At 40.7% G+C, this 25,903-nt stretch overlaps 1 protein-coding gene across 3 annotated transcripts in view; it reads right to left on the reverse strand.

Moving 5' to 3' along the window:
• The window catches only part of ADARB2 (adenosine deaminase RNA specific B2 (inactive)), a 310,817-nt gene that overhangs the window by 51,458 nt on the left and 233,456 nt on the right, over positions 1-25,903 (reverse strand). For all 3 annotated transcript variants that reach the window (XM_084507932.1, XM_084507931.1, XM_084507933.1), the window contains one exon: positions 9,495-9,609. In XM_084507932.1, the coding sequence (XP_084364058.1) occupies positions 9,495-9,609 (115 nt within the window). The remainder of the gene's footprint in view (positions 1-9,494; positions 9,610-25,903) is intronic.

Here is a 25,903-nt window from a genome sequence, read left to right on the forward strand (position 1 = left end):
ACTGCTCGATCAGATCTTCAGGTGCCTGAAAAAGGACTTAATCCATTTGGCAAGATGCCCCTGTACAGGTCTTTCCAGTAAGTCTCTTTCACAAAGATGATTTCCCAGCTCAGAAAAGACTGGGGAGGAGGTTGCCCAAGCGGAGATGAATCAGAAAACAGGGAAAAAATGGCTGAAGAGAGTGACCCAGCTGGAAAGAGTGCAAAAATTAAATGTGTAAGCCTTTGCTAAGTGATGCCTGTGAAAGTAGTGTCAGTGTCCGCATGTATCTGAAGGGTGCTAAGAGGTGGGTACCAAAGAGGAGTGGGTACCAAATGGACAATTTAGGGCAGTAAGACTGAATACCTGGGATGAAATTGCAGAAAACAAAGACAGCCTGAATAACTGATGAGAATGATTAACAATGAGATCTACTAGACTAGAGTGGTTTCCCAAGGTAGTGTTGAAATCTCCATTGCTAATAGATTCATTTAAATCTAGACCAGAAAATGCACTCAGGAATGCACCACGGGGAGCCATTTTGTACTTGCAGGGAAATGGACTGGATGTCTTAGTGGTCTCTTCCAGTTCTCATTTCCATGGTCCATTTCTCTCCTCCCCTTAGCAGACAGAAAGGATAAACCCCATCAGAACTGCATCTGAAGAGCCTGGAAGGAGACAGTGCTGTGCTTGCGAGTCCCCTTCCCTTCCCTTCCCTTCCCTTCCCTTCCCTTCCCTTCCCTTCCCTTCCCTTCCCTTCCCTTCCCTTCCCTTCCCTTCCCTTCCCTTCCCTTCCCTTCCCTTCCCTTCCCTTCCCTTCCCTTCCCTTCCCTTCCCTTCCCTTCCCTTCCCTTCCCTTCCCTTCCCTTCCCTTCCCTTCCCTTCCCTTCCCTTCCCTTCCCTTCCCTTCCCTTCCCTTCCCTTCCCTTCCCTTCCCTTCCCTTCCCTTCCCTTCCCTTCCCTTCCCTTCCCTTCCCTTCCCTTCCCTTCCCTTCCCTTCCCTAAATGTGGAAGGGAAGGAGGGTCAGACAGTCCAAGCCTCTGAGTGCTTCATCCCCATATCAAGTCCACAAGATTTTTTTCTAACTTAAATTAATAGCAGCAGAATCAATGGTATCTGGCAATCCTTTCAAGTGAGTATGAGCTCCAGTTTTCTGCTCAGGAAAAGAGTTATGCTTACAGATAATTCCTAATTTTAAAACAGGACTGAATTGCACTCTCTTGCTAAGTCCTCACTGCTGACTGATATCTGTGTTTCTCTAATAAATTCTGAGCCACTAATATTTAAGCATTAGGTAAATTGACAGTCTTATGTGCTAGTGAGATCCTTAATTGGAGTGAGAAATGATGAAATCCTGAATGTGGATTTTGTACAAGAGGACCTTATTCTCAAATCTTATTTTTATTAAGTATACCTGCATTTTAGTCTTCCTATCTGTTTTACTGGATCACAACGTAAAAGCAATGGCTGATGTCACTAAGCCTTTATTCACCCGAGAAACCTCCCTGGTTTTGGGATCAGATGCACTGTTTGTAATGGGACTGGGACAGTTTCCAGTTTGGCTTTTCATAGAGCAGAATAAAAATCTGCACATTCCAACTCCTTGCCTCACACAATCAGGAATGGACCAGAAGTGTCTATTTCTCCTTTCCATGTTTTACATAAATTATTATTACCTAGAGGCTGACACAACAATGTGTGAAACAACCAGGGCCTCGCATGCCTCCAGACTTTGAGAGGCATCAGAAAAATCCTTTAAACAAGAACCTAAAGGTCCAGAGACTCTCAATGATTTGGGATAAAGGCTCAGGGTCTGTGAAAAGCTAGGTGCTCTGCAATGGAAACCAGAACAACCAGTGGGCGCAGTGCAGAGGAAGATGTTTGCCACTGGAGCCACCCAGAAGGCTCCAGTAGGAAGAGCTGAAGACACCCACAGCCTATGCAGCAGGTGGACAACGGGGGTTCAATTCCCTTCGCAAACCTGTGGGCATTTTCTCCTGTTCTTGTTGGATCTGTGCTACCAAACAGATAAGAGGACAGAGGCAGGTTAGTTAGCAGCTGGGAGGGGCTGTACCTTGAAAAGGGAAGCCCTGGTTCTGTACTTCCAGCTGGTGCATATGTATTTCTAATTTCTGTTTAATGTAAAATATATAACCAGGCCCAATTATATATTTGAGATAAACTTCCACACATTTTTTTTTTCCTACTTTGTGAAAGTACAGCAGGCTACACAGCTATGACCCACCTTATATTTTCTGTCTTTAAGTCAGTACATCTTGAGCTATTTTCTGCTCCTCAGCAAGGATGTAACAGACAAGATGGAGAGACACCCAACGTCACTCCTGTTAGGGGAGTGACTGCAGTGTTTTCCCTTTCAAAACAACCCACGTTTCGAAAGAAGAGGTGAACCTGGTGGAGCTGCAGTTTTAACTGCAAGACCTCAGACCTTCCTTTGTACCTGCTGGAATTTGGAAACCTAAATCTTTTGGGCCACAGAGATCCCAGACTCCACATCACACAATTTAGGAACAGAGTTGCAACTGCAGAACAAAGATGCTCTTATGGAGTTCAAACTTACTTATGGAGAATCAGAAGTTGATTGGTTTAAGGCTTCTAACCAGAGAAAAAACGATTTCTGAGAAACTGAATTACATACGTGGTTTCTATCTAAGTAGGTATTTACTTATTTTAAAATGGTTCAGGAAAACTTGTCATCTAGTAGTGATGTATCATATGGGAACTTGTACGCAGCAGATAATATTCTCGAGAATGTCCAATGAGTTTGAGCCACCTCAAAAGAAGTTTAACAACAGCAAACAACAGAAGCTGAAGAGACTTCATGAGAATTTTAAAAGCAAGTCAGCAGCTTGGGCACCCATTTTCCATGTCAGGAATCTTATTGAAACCCCAAGTCTCAGTGGCTCTTAGCATCCATCTAACTGCGCAAATGGGACTGGAGACCCTAAATTCTGTGTCTCTCTTCTTGAAGACACCTGCCCTTCTAATCTGTTACTTAATCACAGTTGTCCTAAATGTTTTTTGGTTACTTGAATTCAGTCGGGGATGGAGCAGATTGATAGTCTACATAGGGCCTGAATTTTCTCCCGTATTTTACCAGTTTCCAACTTCCTATTTAAGCTAAGGAGCAGAAATCAATTGCCCATCAATATTCTTGATTGTACTTAGGTGTCAGGCTTTATGAATCTTAATATGACTGTAAAGATCCATGGAGACATATTGTCAACTTTACTTTTTTCTGTTATTCCACTTAGCAATTATGAAGATCTGTTCCATGAGGTATAGATGATAATTTGCCATCTTTTATCACAGCGTGAAATAGCTATTTAGGGCTCTTTTGTCCAGTTCATCTTTATTTCATACAAGATAACTGAAAAGACCTCCTAGTTTGCTTTTAACATCAAAATGATTGTCAGCCTGAAAAAAAAAAAAGGATAGAAAAGAGAAAATTGAAGTGAAAAATCAACTTATAACCTTTTTCTATGAATGCCATGCTCCTGTGAAAAGGAATGAACTTTCTTAATGCTTCATTTTTAACAGAAAGCATGACAGAAAGTTCCTATCAGTATTTAAACTGCTAAGATTTGTCAAATACAAATGGAAAAATAGTGTTTAAATAGCAGCCTCATTTTGTCCACACTGATTATGGGAGGGTTTTTGAGCAAAAAGAACCTCAGCAATCATCATCCTTGCAATGAGCGGCAGTTTTTCTTCACCATGTCCGGTGATTTCATGTAGAGCACAAATGTGTGCCCATATCTCTTCAGAGCTGGCAAAGACAAACTCTGTTAGGATATAAATAAACACTGTGAATTGCACCAGCCTTTAAATTGCAGCACTTCATGCGCAGTTCCACTTCTAACTCCCACCTGGTGCTGCCCTGGACTGCGGCTTCCAACCTCCCAGCTCCGATGGGCAGCACTGTCTGCCCTCTCTCCTCGAGGATTTACCCGTGTGCTGGTAAATCCTCCTGACCTGGCTGGGCCAGACCCATGGTGGGGCCATGCACTTCACTGAGCCCTGAAAGAGCTGCTTCTGGCTAGAGCTGCTCATCCTTCTGTCATCAGATAACCTGACTTCATGCATTGGGGATGATGGTACATGAGAGTGCTGCAGTTTCACGTTTGCTGGCCTGTGTTAGAAAATATCAACTTGTTTGCCTTTTTTTTTTTTTTTTTTTCCCCAACTGTTCTAACTGCCCTAATAATAATAAATTTATTTCTCCCTGCAAACTTCACTAGAAAAATGGTAAAGCAGACCAGTGGATCAAAATAAGATGTCTAACTTGTGTCTGAGAGGCAGAGTCACATAGGAGAAGAGGGAACTGGTTACCTTAATCTGTGACAGCAAGAAATGCTATGTCCAGCTATTATTGCTACACACTGAAATGAAATATGTCCCCCTTGGTGGCTTGTCATCAGCATTTCCCAATGCCCTTTCCTCCCTGTACTGTGCCTACTGTCTTTGTCTTTCTGTAGGATTGCTAGCTTCAAAATATAAAACACAGTCCCTGGGTGCATTGGAAAAAAGGCTGGTATAAACACTTGGATCACAGATATTGTCCTGAGAGCCTCAGGTCCCATCTGAGCTGAAGAATCCTATGATCCTATGGTCCTTAGGCTATAAACAAGACATATAAAAAGTAGAAGAATTAAGGATTTTTGAGATTTTTTTAAAGATATGTCTGCTTAGCAGCAACTAGAAAATCTGAATATGAAACAGAAAGCCGAAGTCTGAGGATCTAGTCTCATGCACAATATTTTTCTCAGTTACATGTTTGACTCTCACAGCTGAAATTTCAAGGAAAACCTCATTAACATCACGAACAAGGTATATATATGTCTACATTGTCTAATCTTAAGATTTTGTTTCAAAACTCTGGATCCAGTTTTGGAATCCAGAAATTAACCCTTTGATGGAATGAAATCTGCCTCTTCCTGTCTTGGAAGAGTTTCTAGGGAACCTAGGGGACGAATAAATGGGAGATGCATTTACATCCCTTTTGACTGCAACCAGTACAGATCAGGAAATCTGGAAATTTGGATGGTATTTACATGCATGATACAAGACTCAGTTTGAGGACTGACATCCTCGAATGACAGAGCAGAGATAAATCATTCTGTAGGTGTTAGCTAGTGCTCCAGTGGGGAGAGCCTAGAGGGGAATAAAGTTCTTAAACTTGGCAAAAATGTGTTGTCACACTCCATCTAGAATTATTTAGGTATAAGTCTGAACTTCTACACTTTCAGGAATTTTACAACCTGTGCCAAAACACAGGTCCATATACAGACAGTATTTTTAAAAATTCTGTTATACATGATCTGAATGATTTTCAGATCATTTCACAGGTCTGAATATATATGTGGTGGGTTGACCCTGGCCAACAGCCAAACACTCACCCAGTGTCTTGTTCACTCTCCTCTCTTGTGGGTTGGGGATGAAATGGAAGGCCAGAAGACTCATGGATTGAGATGACACCTCATGGTTGCTTGGGAAGAAAATTGCCATAACCCCAAATGTTCTCTTTTTCTTCTCCTTTCCCTGAGCTTCTACTACTTAGTACAATGTCATATGGCATGGAATATTGAATTCTTCATCTTTGGGACAGCTGCCCTGGCTGTGTCTCCCCCAGCCTCTTGCCCATCCTCAGCCTACTTGCAAGGGGCAGGAAAAGAAAGAGAAAGCCTTGACACTGTGCAAGCACTGTTCAGCAACAGCCAAAACATTGGTGTTATCTGCAGCGTTTTAGCCACAAACACAAAGCACAGCATTGTACATACTGCTCTAAGGTAGATTAGCTCCATGCCTCACATGCATGGATATGTGTGCTCTGAGCTGATGGTGTGTAGTTGATGAGATGTGGTCTGGACTGTCTTTCGCACAGGTGAACCAATGACCATAGTTTACCAGCTGTAAACCGGTTATTTCTTCAGTGAAGTCAGAACTACTGTGGATAGTCCGTACACAATAAAATGTAGGTCCTTGTATTAATATTATGTTACAACAGCAAGAAGACTTATTGTTCTTGGAGATATTCCACTTATTCCAAGATATTATTCTGCTTGGATATGTGGGAATATGGCTTGCTATACATGGAAGATTTGAATGGAGTGTCTTACTTTTTAAACATTTTTTTCCCAGAGTAAATCAAATCTTTTTTTGATAGAAGAATCTGTTAGAGGACTGGCAGATATTAAATATATTACAACTGGAGAACTGTTAAATAATTTACTTAAACCATTCTATCTTTTTGTTTTGAAGCATTTAGTTCAGATCTGTTATGTTTGTTTTTGATTTATTGTTATGATTCAATTACTATATTACATCAGATAACATCACATCAGCTAGTATCCAATGTGATAATTTGCTCTTCGGTATTAATTCTAGGCAGAGGTTTTCAAAGATTATCTTGATATCTACTAACCAAATGTTTTGAAGACTTACTTTCACAAAAATGTATTGAGATTTTAAATTTCATAAAAATTCAGAGCAAAGTATATGTAAATACATTGAACTGACATGCTTTTCTGACTGGCAATTTATTACTTGAGAACATTCACAGTCAGTCAATAACATAATTTTCTAAAGTTTTTTTCTTTTTCCTGCTTTGGAATATGCCCTGGGTGCTACAGTATAAGTCAATTACAGTGCCCAAATGTAGCTCTCCTTGGTTTCCCTGGGAAACTGAAATGGCAGAAAAAATGTCAGAGTTCAGGAAAAGAAAACCAATCTAGCACACTTCTGTTTTCTCTGTAGAGATTTCTGTATTATCTCAACAGCAGTTATCAGAGAATCACAATGTGCTTTTTACCAGCTTTGTCTGAAAACTCTACAAGCACAGATAAATCTGTTTCTAGTCACGATGACATTAAATTGAAATGAAGGCAAAAACAAATCAATTTCTTTACCGTAATAGTTGTGTATGATACCAAACACAACAAGACATTACCAGATTTGTTTTTATTGATGTCATTAGTATATTGTTTGCAGAGATCTAAGGGTTTTCAGCCAAGTTCTATGTTAAAAACATGGGAAATCTGTACTTATTTGAGTGTTTGATGTGGAAAACCTGTCTGTGCCATCTTTGAACAGAGCATGTCAAGATCCTTGCTCCCTCTGGGGATGACAGTGGGGAGCAGACCACACTGCTACAACTTTAGTACAGAAAATGACACAAATGGCAAATGATTCGTCTTGCCATGGCTGGCAGACATTCTCACGCTGGAAGGAACTCAAATCTTCCTGGAAAATGTATGAAAAGGAGTCTGTTTCTAGCTTTGCATCTTCTATGAATCACATTATATCTGTGAGTTTCTTTTTTCGGCTTCACAAGACCAGGAAGATATTGACAAATTGGATGGCTGACAGATTGGGGAAATTCATAAAAGGGAATTCAGAGTTAAAACAAAAGCCTTGAGAAAAATGGGTTATGAACATAAGAACAATTATACTTTTCTTTAATGCTGACTAAGAATAAATATGAAATAAAAAATGTGCAAAATCTTACTAAAGGCATGTGGCTCATTAAAAAAACAGTGGGAGGACTCTTTCAGTTCTTCCCCAAAGACAATGCACAGATAGGCCCAGCTGGACAGAAGGACTGGCAGGGGTCTGGACATGCTCCTTCCTCCCCCTAGCACTGCATCCCCTCAGCAGCTGCAGTTTTAAAAGTTATGACCCCTTTGGGTGACTCCTCTTTCCCTATGATGTGGGGTCTTACACTGTCCTTCCCATGTCTGCATCTCCAGTGATAGATCAGTGAGACAGCATCAGCTCCATCAAGTTTGCTTTTATACCTGGGTCTAAAGGATGCTGGTGCTGTAGCAAACTTAGGAATGAGGTGAGATTCTTACAAACAAATTCATATTGAGTGTAAGAAAAATGAACAGGGACACTGAGGACTCCCCTCAGAAACTGGGGAAAGCAAAAGTTCTTGTGTCCTGTAACTTAGCCTCTTCTAAAAGACATGCTTAGACTTTCTTTGTTGTGGTCCTCCTGCTTGAAAAGAGCTCATCTAAATAAATTACAGCACTTTGTTTAGATCTGATGAGTGCCATGGTCAAGAAACCTGGCTGTGACAAGGCAGCTAGTAGGCTGAGCCTAGTGTACATCTTTCACATCCCACAGTCAATGGGACTGTCTCTTTTATTCTTCTTTCTTGGTGCTAAATATGTCTCCTGGGGTCCTTAGGGCTCGTAGACCATGTTGAGTGTTTGTATAACCGTAAAATAATAGAGTCATAGAATTTCCTGAGCTGGAAGGGAATCACAAGTATCATTGACACCAACTTGTGGCTCCACAATGAGTATCTAAAAGTTGAACTATGTTCTTTTTATGACACATCAGAAATAGAAGTCTCCTCCATTATTGCAAGTCCTGAAGTAATACATAAAACAATCACCGGAAACAGATGATCTGTAATGACATGAGATTTATCCAGAGAACAGTTCATTTTAAACCAGAGGTTGAAAATGTATTTACGTCAGCTTTTCTGCTTCTAACTTCTGGATCTGATTGCTCACTCTGTCCACATCAGAAAGAAGTTGTTCTGCAGAAAACGGTACCTAGGCTCTGTGGTTGGAAAACGTACAGCAGATCATTCTGTCTCTATCCTGTTGTCTCACAATATTCACAGTTGTTTCTATTGAATCTAGCTAGTACATGTACAATTGTTGAAAGGAACAAGTAAGACAAGCCTGGATGAATTATACATACCCTTCCCCCATGAACTTATCCTCTCATTTCTAAACTCAATCCACTGCACCACACACCTGAGTGAGAAGGGATTTTACGGCAGTATCTCAGCTGCTGACATCTTCATAAATACTGAGGTGCCTGAACTGAGGTGTGCTCAGAAGGAAGGAAAGGCCATTTATGCAACAGTTTCACCAAAGGGATAAAGACTTCTGTATGGCATGTGCTGTTTGGGTAAATCTTAATTGGAGACAATATCAAATGATGGCCCTGTTGATAAGTACTTTACATGGTCAGAGCAGAGCAGAATTAAAGCTACATGTGCTCTGGGTTTCCTTTATTTGGGAAGGAAAAGGGTTGAGATTTGCTTTTACTGTTGGTCTAAAATAAGGTTTATGGTGGCATAGTACAAAAAGAACTCAGTATTTCCAGATAAAAAAAAAAATAAGCAATTAACAAATAATATAGCTTTTTATTGATAACTAAAAAGAAAGAAAACCCCACACCACAAACAAACCACAAAAAACATCTACTAGGAAATGTGAAGTAAGACAGGTCTGCATTTTGTCCTGTAAACGCAGCAATGGGGGGACATAGTTATGAATAAATCTTTACCTCTGTTGCCAATATTTTTTGTGTGAACTTACTTGAGGTGTAAATATTTAATGTGTCTTTTCTCTGCATTACTATTTATTTTTTCTGTGTGGGAGCAAAGGCATCCTTCAATACTGCGGACTAGGTAAATAATGTATTACTTAGTCATGAAAAATGCCAGAGGAAAATAAATGAGAGGATATCTTACCTTTGGTCATCACAATTCCTGCAAGAGATTTGTGGCGTGCATGCATGGAAGTGAAATTGTCTGTCAGCTCCTGGAACTTCTGTGTAACCATTTGGTACACGGAGTCTGCAAAGTCCTGAAAGACACAGTCAGAAAGAATTCTTTCACTTTCTTTGATTGAAGCACCTGGGCGTTTCTGCAGATTAATCACCTGCTGTCAACTGCTGAGCAGTCCCTTTTAGAATTAGACGCCACCTACCTGAGCAGAGATGAAAGGAGCATCTCTGCCGACTACCCTCACCCCCCTCAGAAATGGCTGGTGTTAGGTTCTAAATCCAAATTAACTGAATTAAAGCGAAGGCCTGTATTGACTGGGATTAGTGGTAAGGTGGAAAGATTTCAAGGTTGACTTTTCTTTAGCCTCCTAGTCATTGCTGTGGGATCAGTTCACAGAAATTATGTTAGACCTTCAATAATTTTGTTGTAGTGAGCTGAAGAGATGAACACATGTCCCATAAAACCACTTAGACATGGATTAGGTACCAACAACATCAAGGTTTAGTAATTTTCAGGATTTTTGTTGTTAAGGAATGCTAAGGAAGGAAATTTTCCATTACCTTACTGAAGCCTAAGAGCGGAGCTGAGGCCTGGGTTATGAGTAAGGTATCAAAGGGCCATCTTTTTCTGCAGTCAAGGTGAGTTTTTAATGATGCACTGCTACTGGAGTAAAATGATCTGTTTAATACTGTCAGAGGAGCACCATGGTCTGTCTTGTTTCTGCCTTGACTGCCATCAGAAAGGAGGGGAGGGAAACCTCTGCTTGCACTTCTTACTGAGCGGGGTCAGCATGGTCCCTTTGGTGAAAGGTCAGATTTTCCTGTGGACTGGGCTCTGCAGACTATGTGCTCTGAACCCTTAGGCGTAAGTGAGTTCAGTCTGCTAGGACACCTTTGGGAAGGTGGGTATTGAAGCCAAGCAGGGCAAAAAGTTTAAAAGGTGAATTCTGAAGACTACATGTGGATGAATGTGAACCTAAAACATCTGTGATGCTCCTGAGAGCACCACTACTTGGACTGTTTCCCTCCTGCAACATTTAGTATCTTTTAATTTACTTAATCTCAGCACTTTGTTTGGCACAGAGCCTTTCAAGCATACATTAGAGATAAGTCAGAGGAATGCTGTTTGCGAGCATGAGTTGTTCTTCAAATGCTTTGCAAGTCTAAGCATAAAAAAGAAAGATCCAAAGGATATATTTCTTTTTTCTTATTTGAGCCATCTGACTTCTAATGTGAAACCATGGTATGCCTACAAATCCTTCTGGGAGCCTCTCTTGGAGGCCAGAGCTTACTCTGGGGTACTGGTTTGAGACCTTCTGTAATCTGGTTAGTCCCAAGTGACTATGCCTGTGGCTTGGCTGAGCAACAGTTCCTGTTCTTCTCGTGTTGGACTAAGCCCACCTGGTATAGCAGGACCTCTTGAGCACCCCTGATTGAGAGGCTGAGGCTGATAATTCTCCCTCCCTCACCCTGAAAGGTCCATCATCATGCAGAAGTAAGGAAATGTCTTTAAGAAGATCATATATATATATATATATATATTTTTTTTCCCCTCCCTAAACTGTCAATGGCTATAAAAACATGCTGGCAAAAACACGTTATCTTAAACTGGGAGAACACACAGCTATTTTTCAGAGGAAAGAAGATTCTAATTCACAAATATTATCAGTAATACTACTGCCACTGAGCACCTCTGCAGGCTGTACGCCATATGTTTCTACAGTTTGTTGCAGAAAATCATCTTAATTTTTAAACATTATTATAGAAAATATATGTATAATATCTAATTAAATAAAACATAAAAACATTAGGCAACTGTCTTTTCGTAAAACCTTAAATATTTTTTTAACAGATGATCCTTGCAAATAATCTTGATTTGCTCATAAAGAATAGGATTTTTTCAACATGATAATTTTTCGTTGTTTTGCTAAGTGCAATTTTCCAAGGTGTTGCTCTGGGAACCAACCATTTTCCCATAATAAGGAAGGCAGTTTAATATAACATAGAACAAAATGCTCTGGCTTGGTGCAAATAAAGGAAAGAGGCATTAAAACTCATCTGTGAGATGCTCACAAAATTCTACACAAGAATTAGATGAAAACTAAGAAAAATTATCAAGAACAGTTTGACAGTTCCTAAATGGAATTTCACTTTGACTGCATTTATACCTCTTCTAATCTAATTGTCCACAACCACCATGTGAGCAAGGTATTGCTAATACAGTGCTTCTGAAGGATGAATTTTGGGTCAATTCTCATTTGTCAAGCATCAAGGCACCCCTGTGATATAAATGCAATTATAGCTGTTTTACAGATGAATGAATGCAGGCACTAAAAGGGTGAGGGACTGGTCCAAGGGAATAGCACAGAGCCGGGCAGAGCCAGGTGTTCTGATTTCCTGATGTTCTGGCTACGTGCTCAGCGCTGGAACGCTGCCTGTCTTTCATAACATGAAAGTTTGTTTCCAAACTTGTTTTCCCTACTGGAGGGTGACTTCATCCATAGCTGAAAACTAAACTGTATTTGCAGGACTGATGTAACTGGGTCCCATATGGTGGTCTGAAATCTGATCAGCTTTATTTAGACTTGAAAAAAAATGGGAAAAAATAAAGAGCATATAAATAAAACTATCTGCACATCATTTAAAAAAAAAAAAAAAAAAGAATCAAATCATAAATTTCATCTCCTACAGTATTACAGTTCAATCCATGCCTGCACTTCTAGAGTACCCTCCAAATCTGCATCCCAGGGCATTTTGCGCTCATTAAGAGTTAATTAGCTTAGAGGCACATACAATTCCTAAAAGAATCATTTTAAAAATGCTAAATAGAACAAATAACTTTTAACTTTGGATTTAGAAATCCCTACAGTCAGAGCTTTCCTTACTTCATTTGGCAGTAGGTTCCAAAGCCAGAATGCAAAGAGACTCACTAAAGGCAAAATAACGACATGACTTCAGATAACATTTAGGGACGATAAGAAGTTCAGCATTCACTGATCTCAAGGAGTGACCTGGGACATTAAAGAATAGCAAATCCATTAGATGTGAAGCCTCTTAGCTAGAATAAGTCAGGCGAATATTTTTTGTCTTGAATTCATTGCCTAAAAGGATGCCAGTGAAATCAGTAGGAGCAATGGAATACATGAATAAATGGAGGATGCAGGAAAAACAACCAGAACCATAATGTCTTATCCAAGAGGTCACTTAAGGGCAATCATACAGCCCTAACTTTGGGTATTGCAGAGTACAGAGGAGAGCAGTCTGTTCTATGCGGAGAAAAATAAGAAGTCAAGACAGCCCTGTAAGGGGTTTGATAACCTGAGGATTTAGGCATGTGTAGTACAGTGTAATCACAGGGTCTTGAATAATGCAGCCCTGAAAGCTGGCCCAGTGGTGGGGCTGGGTGTAGGTTTGGTTTCCTGATGCCCTTAAGTTGCAAGATGCGTAGTGTGCTGCCTTCACCTCTAACACACACCAGAGAAGCTATTTGTCTTGAGCCAGTCACACCCACAGAAATCAGCAGAAGCATTTCTTCCTATTTAGAGCCTTTAAACTGGCCTTCAGTGTTTGCACAGAAACAAAAAGGGTTACAAATCTACTGAATGCATACAGGAAAGATATGATGGGTAAGTGTTCCTGCATTTACCCCTGTTCAGTTTATAACAAGAGATTTCATTTTAGAGATTTTTTTGCTTTACACTTGATCAATAATCCTAGATTACTGCAAGATATACATCCAAGTGATCATTCTTGATGGGATATAAACCAGAAAAATCCCACTATTGATGACCATTGTGAGCCTAGTTGAGCTTTGGGATACAGGTTAGCTGACGTTATCTGCCATGAGGAATAACTTACAAACTATGCACAAAAGAAACCAGTCTTTTGTTACTCTTCAAAAAAATTAATCTCATAGAAATGTTGCATTTGGTGATACCACAGTTCTTACTGCCAGATATGAGTGAGAATAAGAGTCTCCATCTGGAGTAAATACAAGAGCCAAATACATCTTGGCAGCTTCTGAACAACTATCAGGTTGGTACCAGAAAAAGGGAAGATTTTAGAAGATGGAAAAAAAAAAAGAAAAGAAAAAAAAGAAAAGACTAGAAACATTCCTTGGGAAAAGAAGAAACATGTAATAGCAGAGAAATAGTAGCTGGGGGCAGAAGAGAAAAAAATAAAAGACATGTGGACAGTCAGAACTCTGCAAATTCATACCGATGCTTGAACACCACCTGAATGCTTGGCCCTGGGGAAAATTTTGTTTAAGTGTTTCTCCTTGGAAAACTGGGGTCTGATCCAAAACTCCACTGAAGCCAGTGGAAATGTGCCTGACTCAGAGATGCTCCAGATGAGGCTCAGCCTGCAAGGAGGGGAATTCAAGTGGTCAGGCAGGGCAAGCTTGGCGACACCAGCTTTTGGCACTGTGCATGGGCAACCCAGCATGTTGGGAGGAAAAACCACCTCTGTCCAAAAGGACTAACCTTCCAGCCGATGTGTTTCTTTCAGATGGCCTGCTTTGGTTTGTCTGCATTCAAAATCTTGGCTTTTATAGGCCCTTACTTATATTTTTTTCTGTACAAATAATATTTGTCTCAGTAGCAATGTCTTTGAGATCAAAAATTTGCTCATTCTTACTAACGGAGTAGGTGGTAGCAGCAAGGCAAAGAAGGCTGCTTGACCCACACTGAAGCCCAAATCTGCTTTTACTTGCACTCAGGTCATGAACATTGCCTAAATGCCATTGACAGTGGTGAAAGGAAGAGATACCTGTTCAGGTGCCTAGCAGAAGAAAGAAAACAGACAATACTAAAATTTCCGACATGAAGAAACACTGTGAGATATCACAATATATATATTTTGTCATGTAAAAGTAGGCTGGAAAAATGAAAAATAGATGTAATTACCACTAAAACTGCACTGTGTTGTCTGAGGAATTCATCTGTCCTTGATTACCATATCAAATTACCAATGTTATTCACACAGGAAAATTAAACTTTAGATCATACCATTACAGAATCAAAAACTTTTAGTCATTTCTCAGCACTAATATTTCAAATGGCATAAATAATTAAATGTGTTCAAGTTTGCAATGGCAGTCTTCAGGGTAAAACTGACATTCAACAGGAGTAGTAAGGATATTAAAATCAATAGATTATAAAGGAGAAAGCCTTTAGTAAACATTTTCTATTGAAATCCTGTCTTAGGGTTTACGGGGTTGAAATATCAAAAAGGTTAGATTTGCATATGGATGGGAAGAAATACTCTACTATACAGATATCACCAAAGGCTCTGTTTCTCCTGTCTCCCAAGTACTTTATTTTCCAGAAAATTACTGACATTTGGGGGTAAATGTTGAACACGATGAATGGGGATTGGGTTGAATTAAGTTCACAACTTCCTTCACTGATAAAAGGAGATGCACACCTACTTCTGTTTACTGGCCAAGGGGGAAACAGGCGCTCTTTGACAGTGGGAGTTTGTATTTTTTCCTGTGGAGTACTCTCAGTGCCTAAATGGGAAGGGAGGAAAACAGCACAGCGAATATCAATCCTGGAGTGCTGGTCCTGGTCAGGGTGCACAGCAAATTGCTGCTACACAACACACTTTTTCTCAGGCTTGTAAATAAGTTTGCCGTAGCCAGTTGGAGATTCATCACTAAGAGATTGCACCCCAGAGCCAATGAATTAGTCAGGCTCTTCTCAGGTACTACATCATCTTCAAGACAGCCTTGAGAAGAGAAATGGCAGAGGGTCGTGGGCTGCCCTCCACCATTCATCTGCTGGCATCAATTTCGTGTAGCCAGGAGCTCCCCCTGTCCATGGGGAAGGGTTGAACCAGGACCAAGAGGAAAGAGCAGGCAGGGGTGGCCCATGGAAGGAGGGAGGGAGGCAGGTCGGAGGTTGGGTTCACTCCTTCCTGCAGCCTCAGTGCAAGCTCTTTGCTTTACCACAAGTACCACTTCTCTAGAGGTAAAAGGGGATGATTTTTACCCTCCTCACAAAGGAGGCAAATGGCATTAACAGCAGTGAGACCTCCAAGCAGGGTCATGCAGGTACTTCTGGAGGCTGCAGGCACTCACAGCCCTCATAACTCAGCCTTCCTTCAGCATGCACAGGCATTTACAGAGTATTACTCAAAGAACAAGGCATTGCCAAGGAATTCATTGTGGTCCTTTCCTTGAGATGTGCAGTAATTATTTCTCTCCGATCTTAACTCCTACAGTATTGATCATTATGTCTGGTTCTGGCTTATCCCTCAGGGCCAGCATATATGGGCTTTGTTTTATCTTAGATGGACGTGCTTTTATTTTGTCTGGCTGTATGTTTTCATTTCAGCTGGACGTGCTCATATATCCTGTGTACATCCTGACTCAGAGAGGTCTCCTCATTCGCGCTCCTCAGAGGGGACTGCGCTCGTGCTGCACAGGCAGCAGCTGGGTATGCGTTCCCACACCGAGCTTCTAATGAAAACTCCAATAACAATAACACATTTCTGACACTGAATATCCTCATGGTTTTCTTATCAAGATTGATGGGGAAGATCAACAGCTCCTATCGATTCAGTCAAAAGAATCCCTTTCACCAACCCTCTCAGCTGTTCATGGTCCTATTACAAAGTTTTAGCTACATGTGATGCTGTGTTACCCTAATAAATTTCTCATTTCTGTAATCACCAAATGCTCTGAATTTGCTCTGCATTTGTAAAGGCTCGGCTGACCTCGACTGACTTGGACGTCTTGTCTGGACTGTGCAAGGGGCTCATGGGCTCAGAGCCATCATATGCTGGCTGCTTGCCTCTCCTCCTCTCACCCCGGCTGGAGGCTGATTGCTCTGCTAATTTCCGAGGCCCCACAGAACATATTTGCCTCCACACCATTATTTATATCATTAGTGATCATTTACTAAATTTCAACGCTGTGCTGGCTGCTGTATGAAGCAGAGTTTAAAGACAGACACTGTGCAGCAGATGAAAGAGTGAGAAAAATGCACTGAAAGACCCTGGAATGGGAGTTGGAATAGAAAAGTCCTTTCTCTACCCAAAAATTTTGGGGTTTATCAGTAACCCAATGGCTTTATGAAAATGATAGGTACTGCCCTGACTAGTGTTGAGAGGATATAGCATGCACACAGAAATTAAGATGGGACAAAGGATGAATGGGAGGGCTAGTTAAAGTCCTTCTTTAAGTCCTTTTTTTAAGTCCTTATGAATGTCAAAGGGGTACTGAACAAATGTCACCTTTTTTTTAACGTTTTTTTTTTTAATTTATTTTTTTCACAGATACTAAGTCTGAAATGGGGAAAAAGAAATGTTTGTTGGAAGATTTGGAGATGGATGGACAAATTTAGCAAGAGATAGATATGATGTGAGTTCTGCTATACTGAATCATCTCGTAAATTTGTCCATAAGTACAAATATGTGATCTTGTAAATGAGATTAATCAATGCTAAATATCTAAAGAGAAATTTGTAGCCATGGTGGGGAGTAATGAAGATCAACCAGGAATTTATTCTAAGAGCTCAGTGAAAAAATTGGTCTGTTTTCTCAATATATCCCTCGACTACAGGAAATCAATCAAACTTAATATAATGTATCTTTTTATTTGTTTCAGAGCCCCCTGGAGTGGCTGTAAGAAAATAGAATACATAAAATAAGCATACTATACAAAAAGGCATTAATGTAAAATCCAAATGTCCCAGCTCCTCCAAAATGTACGGTTTTCTATTCTGTAGCAAAACATTTCGTATGTAGGTTTAATTAGAATCTTTAAATTCACATTAGTGTGTTAATGTTAGGATGCTAACAGATGAGCCCCTCTATTTGAGGTTGATTCATTACTGTCTGCATTCATCTTGCTCTAAAAAGATGCTACCAACAAGTACCATTTCAATGAATTTAGAGGAAATAAGCTTTTCCACCGACATGAACAGTTGTTCCCTAAAGGAAGCCATACTCAGCTTCCAGCCTCTGCTGCTTCTGAGTACAGCTCTGCATTTGTCGCTCTGGTAATGAAGGATGTCCACACCAATTTTGCAGAATCATTCTTGAAGTCAATACTGCACCTGCTAACAAACGCCGGAAAGGAGGGGTTGTTTGTTTGCCTTTTTTCTTTTTTTCTTCTACTGATCCTTAACCCAAAATCCTTCTTCCTACAGAGACACACATAAGGTTGGCTGCGAGTGCTGAATAATTCAAAACAATGAAGTAGTGTTCACTTTGCAGCCTTGTGCCTGCTTTAGGACAAGCCTCAGGTGTCAAGCTGTTGTACACCACAGATATTAAATTAGCACGAATGGGTTTTCTTTAACTAGATAAAAGCTCTATAAAGCCACCAGCGCCTGGGAATGGCTAACTCTGTAAAAAGGCTTTTATGTTCCCTATAAAAAACTAGATTTTAGATTCATATTATGAGCCGTATCTCTTTAATAAAATCAGTGCTTTATCTGAGAAATGTCCTTTCAGTTTTCTGTTTCCTTGCTTTATCTTACGTGCATTAAAATGTATATCCTTTGGAAACTAACAGGAGCAAACCCCTCATCACATACAATACTCTTGGCTGTTTGAGGTCCACTCTCTTCCTACAGCCTAACCAGTCAGCAGCTCTTGGGTACATATTGAAAGCTGTGAGAGAGCCGTGCTTGCTCAAATCCCTCGAGCACCACTTGGAAAATCTACGCCTGTGTGTTTATGGTTCTCATTAAGGAGCTGCACCATTAAGAGCCTTCCCCATTACACATATGCTTTGTTAGATAAAGTGGGGTGCAGGCAGTGTCCAAAACAAATTGAATCTATTCTGAACTGCTGATCCCAGCAAGGCACTGCACAATTCAACTTTCTGAATCACTGCAGAGGTGTATAATACACTACTCGGCAATTACGATACAGACATTGGAATTTTTCCTTTCTTGTTAAAGATCTTGCTATCATTTGCTGTAATGATTCTTGAAATCCAGCTGTAACCTTGCTAGCCACCTTTCCCTTGGCTGGGAGGGATATTAAGGCAAACTGCATTTACCTCACCCTTCTCTGGGCTTCTCCTCAAACGTGTAATTAGCAAGGTTAATTTTCCTCATCTGTGGTGGCCTGGGGTGTGTGTGGCTGTGGTGATTGGAGTGTGTGTGGCACCAGGGCTAAAACCCGTTTCTTCCTCTCTTACTCTTCTTCACTGGACAAACACAGGTCATTAACATGACATTGCTGAAATTAATAAAGGATTTTACTGTTGCATGTTGGCTGAGAACCTGCACTGGATGCTAAAAATTCAGCATTAGTTTTAGTCCATGATGATCTGCCCCCAGATGGATGAAGCGCTACAGATTTCAATCACAGTTCAGATTTCTTACTGCACATCAAACCTTTAAGATTTCCTCATCATACGAGAGTGATCACTGTGGCCAACAAAAGAAGAACTTATTGGGAAAAACAAAACAAAGAATACTTGGATAAACCCAGTAATGAAATTCAAAAGAAATTATTTCTATGTATTTAACTGCTTAGAAAAAATCTCAGAGCAGTTTACCTACAAATTGGCCAAACCCTGTAAGATTTGTTAGGTAGGTAAGTATATTTACTCCTATATAACTGATGATTAAATTGAGTGGTAACCAGCTTTAATATTGTGCTCAGGTAAGTCAGTGTCAAAGACAAAAAATAGAATATGCAATTCTTCCTTTAAAAAAAAAAAGAAAAAGAAAAAGAAAAAAAAAAGTATAATACGAATAAGAATAAATTTCTTCTATCGACACACCACTCCTCTGGAAGGATACCTCTACAGGTCTCTAAGGTGTCAGGGGATACATGTTTGGGCTCCTGAGTACAGCTATGAGATGACTCAAGAAGGTCCCAAAATCCAAACGACTCCAGAGAGAAATGTGGAACAATCCACAGTTTCCTACATTCATGCCCAGCTCTCATTACCTATAGAATTGTGTCACCAGTGTGTGTATTAAGGTAATTGCTGGATGTTGGCTGATTTGCTAAGATGCACCTACCCTAAAGGGCACCCCAATAAATGACATCTAGCAAGTTGCTCTCTCCTGCAGTGCTCACAGGGCTCATCGGCAAGAAGGAGCTGATGCACAGCCTTACTCTGCCCTCTCTGGTCCACAAAACTGTCCTGGGGGACTGTAGCACAAAGGCTGTAGCTACATAAAATTCTTGGGCTCAAGAGCTAATATGGAAAGCAAATCGAAATATTCTGCTCAGAGCCGCTGGAAATAATTAAGGCAAAAAGACAGAGGATTTAGAGCTGTCTGCCATTGCACCTTTGTCTTGTCTTTCTTCATCCCTTCTGCCCCTATGATTATATGTTTAAATATTTTTCCCTTTTTCAGAGGAAAAAAAAATCCACTCTTGCTGAGTGAATCTATGCTTAGCCTCACAGAGGCATTGCCTAGGTGGTCTGGAAACCCAGACAAACTATTATACAAATCGAAGTCTGTCCAGTTTCTGATAACACCAAAACTAATTTATTTTTTGTTTATACTCTGCTACCTTTGACAAAGCTTTCTCTAGAGATTTATATCTCCATCCTTACTGCCTTCCAACTGTTTGTCAATTTTTTGTTTTGCAACCTACAAAAGAAAAAAAAATCTGACATCAACCTTGGAAGAGGTACTGTGAGAAGAAGTTTTTTTTTTTTTTTTTCAGATGTGATAAAATCTTGCCTAAAACCATGTCCAACCTTTTCAGTAGAAAGTCCAGATGGCTTTGCAGCCTGTACAACAGACTTTATTCACTGATGCTTCTCTAAGTGTCAGCAGGGTGTTGTCTTCCAGAACTAGTAAATGCGCAATGAAAGGCAGCTTGGAGGGGAGAAATAAACACAAACAAAAAGAAAAAAACAACCCAAAACCTCACTTAAATCTCCTTGCCTCTCCCAAAAAAATCAAATTAATCTGAGTATTTCTATGTGCATCGGACTGAAAATTCCCCCTGGGTGGAGTAAGGCTTTGCAAACAGCTGGAGGTGTGATGGCTGGCGTGGAAGCTCAGGCAGCCACGGGGCAAGCAGCGATTTACGCAGTCGCTGCTGACTCCGGGTCACCGTTGCCTGCATCGCAAATATTTCGTCTGCAGGATCAGGACCACTCCCATGTCTGTATGTAAGCTCTGAGCTACAGCAACTTCCAGTATTATCCGTGGTATGAACAAATCAGCACCAAAAGACTCGCCTGTCCTGCAAGTCTGGTGGGCAGGCAGGCAGCGGTGGGTTGAGCCTCAGGGATATGGGCTGAGTTTCTGCCCCTGTGCCCTCATACCAAAGCCAGGCCTGCTCTCACCCTGCACCTCAGTTTCCAGTTCATAAAATGGGAAAAGAAAAGAAAGGAAAGGAAAAGGAAAGAAAAGAAAAGAAAAGAAAAGAAAAGAAAAGAAAAGAAAAGAAAAGAAAAGAAAAGAAAAGAAAAGAAAAGAAAAGAAAAGAAAAGAAAAAAGCCTACTCAAGGCCCCAGAGAAAATCCCTTCCAGCATGTCTCCTGCTTTGTTTCTGTTGACATGCTACTCTTTCGTTTTGAGATGACAGCTGTGGTCCAGCCTTTGTCAGGTAATTAATCTATGTAGTTCATTTTCACAGGTGAGTAGCAGGTTGGCAAAGTCTCCTCCAGCAGTGCTTTGTGGATATTTCTGTTTCTTTTCAGAGCAGCCTGGGTAAAGAGTGTATGAAAGCATTTCTGCATGTGAACGTGTGTGCAGAGTGTGTTTCCAGCCTGGTTGCCCATTTGTCCTTTCCTCATCACAGAATTGCAGTGAATTGAAACCTAATTGAAACCTAACTGAAACCAGGACACAGTGGCCATTACACCATGCCAACAGATGCTGCTCTTTGGAGGGTAAATGGAAGGAAACCTCTGTTAGGAGCTGAAAAGCATCAGACCTGCTCTCATTGATTGCAACTGACAAAACATTTAAAGCCACTGAGTTCACTTGCCAAGGTTGAGCACTGCTAGTCTGACTACCACAACAACTTCTGCATGTATTCAAAAATGAAATTTATTAAAAAGATTTAAAAAAAGAAAAAAAAAAGAAAAAAAAAAAAAAAGAAAAAAAGAGAGAGAGAAGGGGAGAGAGAAAGAAAGAAAAGCCATCACATCCCCTGGCATGGAAGTAGCGGGTGATGCACTGCATTTTAACATTTGGTTAGCCATGAAATAATGCAGCAATAATAATAATAATATTCTGCCCATACAGCAGTGACAGCTGAAATGAGCACATTTTCTGTTTCACAGCGTAGACAGCACTCTGCGAGGTCACTGAGCTGGGAAACGCAACTCTATGGTTTTCGTGCCAGAGTGCCAAAATACCCTTACACCAAAGCTGTATGCCTTCGAGCTGTCCCTGAGCTTCACAGAGTCACTTCCTTCTGACTGATGGTTTCTTGCCACTTCCCTCTGGTTCCCAGAAATATCTACCTCAGTGAATGGCTGGGTAATACATGGCTGGACAACATGGTTTTACCTCAGGGTCTCTGCTCTTGACAGCCAACACTACCATGAGGTTTTCTTTATTGCTTCGTCCTTATATTTTTTCTTCTTTCCTTCTTCTTACAACCCAGTATTTAAAACCCAGTCTGCGTATTAGTCTGTATTATGTGTCCCGGGAGACCCCATCCCCCTGTTTCCATGGGACATCAAGCGATGGCTCATTTCAGACTGCGCTGTGAAAGGATGCATGTTATGACATATATTTTCGTCTCCTTGAATAATAATGCTAAAAGGTATTTTGAGCTGTAACCAGCCTCTGTGGAGGATAACAAGCTTTGTATCCTGGTGCCGGGTGCCTTGATGGAAAGCAGTGCAATGACCCCTAGGCAGTCAGCTATGTCTGCATTAGGAAGGTGGATTTAGGGAACTGAGCACCCTCCACCTTTGCTTGAGTGTTTTGGCTAGTTATTTCTAGGTAAGCATTTCAGCAGTCACCCTCATTTCCAATGAGGGGCCGGTGTACCAAGCATTACCCAAGTGATGGCCATATCCTGGCCACCTCTTCCCACCTGGGACTGTTTCTCTCCCCTGACAAAGTGGGGAGCCCAGACCTACTGGGTTTCAAGAGCAGATTAAAATCATTTCTCTCTCTCTTCAGTTTCAATGCCCTAGTAATGAATAGGTACCAGTAGTAGGTGATCAGAATAAAGTGATTTCCTTACACCAGAAAATGGAATAAATAAAATCCCCTCTCCTAAATCCCATTTAGCTCTACATTTATTATATTGCAATGCTTTTGTAGTGAAATGTTCAGATCCTATTGAAATGTCCTAGATATTAATTTTCACTGCTAGTAACAGGAGCCCCATGCACTTAACGTTGTCCTTGGAATGCACTAACAATATGTTTCAGTAACTAATGAAATTATCATAGACCCTGAGACTTGGGAAACAAACAGAATAAGAAAGTCTTTCCCTTGCAGGCTGAAATGATGCAGTTCAGCTGCATTTTGTCACGTACTTGGTATATATATATATGCATATATCATGCCAAGTTGTAGATTGCCATTTTTTATACATTAAGGTGGTTAAGTAGACTTTTTTTAGCTGACATTTCCAACACATCTCAACAACTGTTTTGCTAAAATTTATGTCATGTATCACATATTTCATGGTTTCTTTAGCACGTAGAGGTTTTAACTGTTGAAAGATTAACACTCATCTGCTTCTAGCAGTGATGCGGTAGTGTCATTCCATGTCTATCCAAGCTTTAATATGACAGGCTTTACTACTTTTATTTTGAACTTAATATTTTTGTCTAATTAAACTAAAAAAAAACACACCACAGAACAAACTTTCAACAAAAAAAAAAAAGATGTAAAGGTGTCTTTCAAGGTAAAGACAATGGGAAATCTCTCAGGGTACAAAATTGGGAGATTCTTCAGGGAGCTTACTGACTTTGCAAAATGCATTGTAGTAGCACAGGAAAGGATAAAAACTGAGCTCCCCTGAGGTATGTAAGCACTAAACTTGCATAGCTGGATGGTTGGAGGTCTTTGAAGAGCTCAGCCTCATTGCATACTGAAACTAGTTGTACATTTATCCTTTAAAGTTATGTGATGTCAAGGATATTGGTCCTTGTTAGCAAATGGCCTCAGTATGGAAATCCCTATGGGAAAGTGAAACACTGCTGCCACAATGTCATCACATCAGCAGCACGGGGTAGCACATTGGGGTCCACATCAAAGACATAAAATGAATGCTTACTTCCCTCATGGGTGAAATATAGCTCTTAGTAACACTTGGTTTTGTCACCAGCCGTTCAACCCCAATGGGAGGTGGCACCCCATATCCATCCTTCTGTCCGTGTGCCTCTGTATTTAAGACAAATGGGTCCATGTGCTGCCTTTGCTTCCTTGATTGCCTTGATGGCGGTGTGGTGCATGGGCTGCCACACGCTGCAAGAGGTTGGAGAGCCAACTTCTCCTGCAGGACTCTATCAGCAGCTCTTTTCTTTACATGTGGGCTGGTAGCAAATCAACAGCTGGGAGCTCTCCAAAGAGGAACACAGCTGTCCATCCAGAAAGATACAGCAGGTATCGATTTGAACATCACCAAGGGAGGCTGCCCCTGGGAAATGGTGTTTGGGAACAAGCCTCCATCACAGCCAGCAGTGTTAGCGCCATTAGGGGCTTCTTGTTTTAAGGAGAAAATGGTTTATGTGGGCTATGGGAGACCACAGGCTGTTTCTGTTTCTGGTTCAGTACCTGGCAGCAGTGAAATGCTTTGGTAGCTTGCACCAGTTTTACAGGTATAACTACACTACAAAATGCAGGCTAGGGGAGAGGGAGGTCCCCCTTGCTGGTGCTGTTATTCTTCCCCAGGAAGGCTGAAGACCCAGGACATTCGTACCACAAATATCTCTACACATCCCTAAAGAGATTAGCAAAGTCCCTTAAAGGGAGCACAAAGCAACCTACTTTGAGAATTTTAGATTAGAAAGCCTCAAATGTAAAACTCAGCCCAAAAGACATGGACTAGCACAAAACAAAGAAGAGGAAAGAAATAATTGTGAATGACTGGCAAATTTCCACTCCAGCTTTGGTAAAGGAACCACAGCTGCTGATCTCCTCCTTACCTGTTGGTAAGAACAGGGTGAATTATGTTCATTTCAATGTGGCAAGACCAACTGGACTTGGCTGTCCAACATGCTTTCTTTTTAATGTTAAAAACACTTCAAAAACAATTTCCAAATCTACCACATTTTAAAATGCTTTTGCTCTTGCTTTTTTTTTTTTTTTTTTTTCTTTTTTCCCACAAAACCTCCCTGCCAGACTATAGTTATACAGCATATGGAAAGAGTTTAGAGCCTGAGCCAAACCTTGTAGAAATCCATAGAAACATTTACTGTTACTGAAGCAGGCTTTGTTTTGGACTCCCTGTGTCTTTAAAAGCGGAAGATATTTGCTATTCTGTAAGTTCAGCTTTTTATGCAAAGCTTTTAAAAAATTTGCTTGTGCATTTAATTTCAGACTACATCTGTAGAAATTTGGAATAGCTAATGGCTATCAGTGATGCCTAACAACCCATTTTGTTGGGCCAACTGGCACTGATATACACCCCTAGCATGTCTTTTGCTAACTAGTACTGTTTCGAAAGATCTCAATGACTAAAAATCAGTCACTCAGAACTTACTGCAGGGGTTTGCAAATAGCAGTTCTCAATTATGGAAGGCAGACAGACCACAAACCACCGTGTGAAACAAGGGATGGCATATTGAAATAGCCTCTGTTCTAAACAGGAAAAAAAAAAAGTTTACAAATGTTTCTTGTACAAAAAAAAAAAAAAAAACAAGAGAAGACAACAGGCAATAGTTCTTGTCCTTTTCCTTCCAGATTTCTCTACTCTTTCTCTTGTACTACTGTCTTCTTTCAATTTTTTTTACCCTTTGGCTTTTCATTGTTTCTTCTGAACCTCCATTTTTTAGATGTTTATTTTTCCCCTGCTGCCATTTCTAGTCCCCTTGGAGAAGAGGGGATCCTCAGCATTACCTGCAAAAGGCATAAAGGCATGAGAAGGAAAAATATGTCATGATGGGCTCAGGTGGTACTTAGCAGAGGGCAGAGACACGACCTGCTACACAGGGAGCCGAGGATGCCATTCAGTGCCTGCTCTGGAAGGTGTGATCACCCTTACCATCAACCAGAAGACCTTATGGAAATGGATGAGTATCAGGGGTTATCAGAACTGCTAGTGAGATGAATGCATGCCCTGGCTTTGGATCAGGTACTGGAAGAGGAAGGACTGCTTGTAACAAAAATATAGCTCATGTCTTGCAGGGATGGCTTAGCTTTACCCTGTTTTTAGAACCTGCCAAGAGGTTCTTACCACCACCCATGGGTGGAAAAAGGGAGCAGAAAATAGACTAGAAAGAGTGAAGTCCCTGGCTCTTTT

This window comes from Aythya ferina, assembly GCF_964211825.1.
Source record: "Aythya ferina genome assembly, chromosome: 2".
NCBI lineage: Eukaryota > Metazoa > Chordata > Aves > Anseriformes > Anatidae > Aythya > Aythya ferina.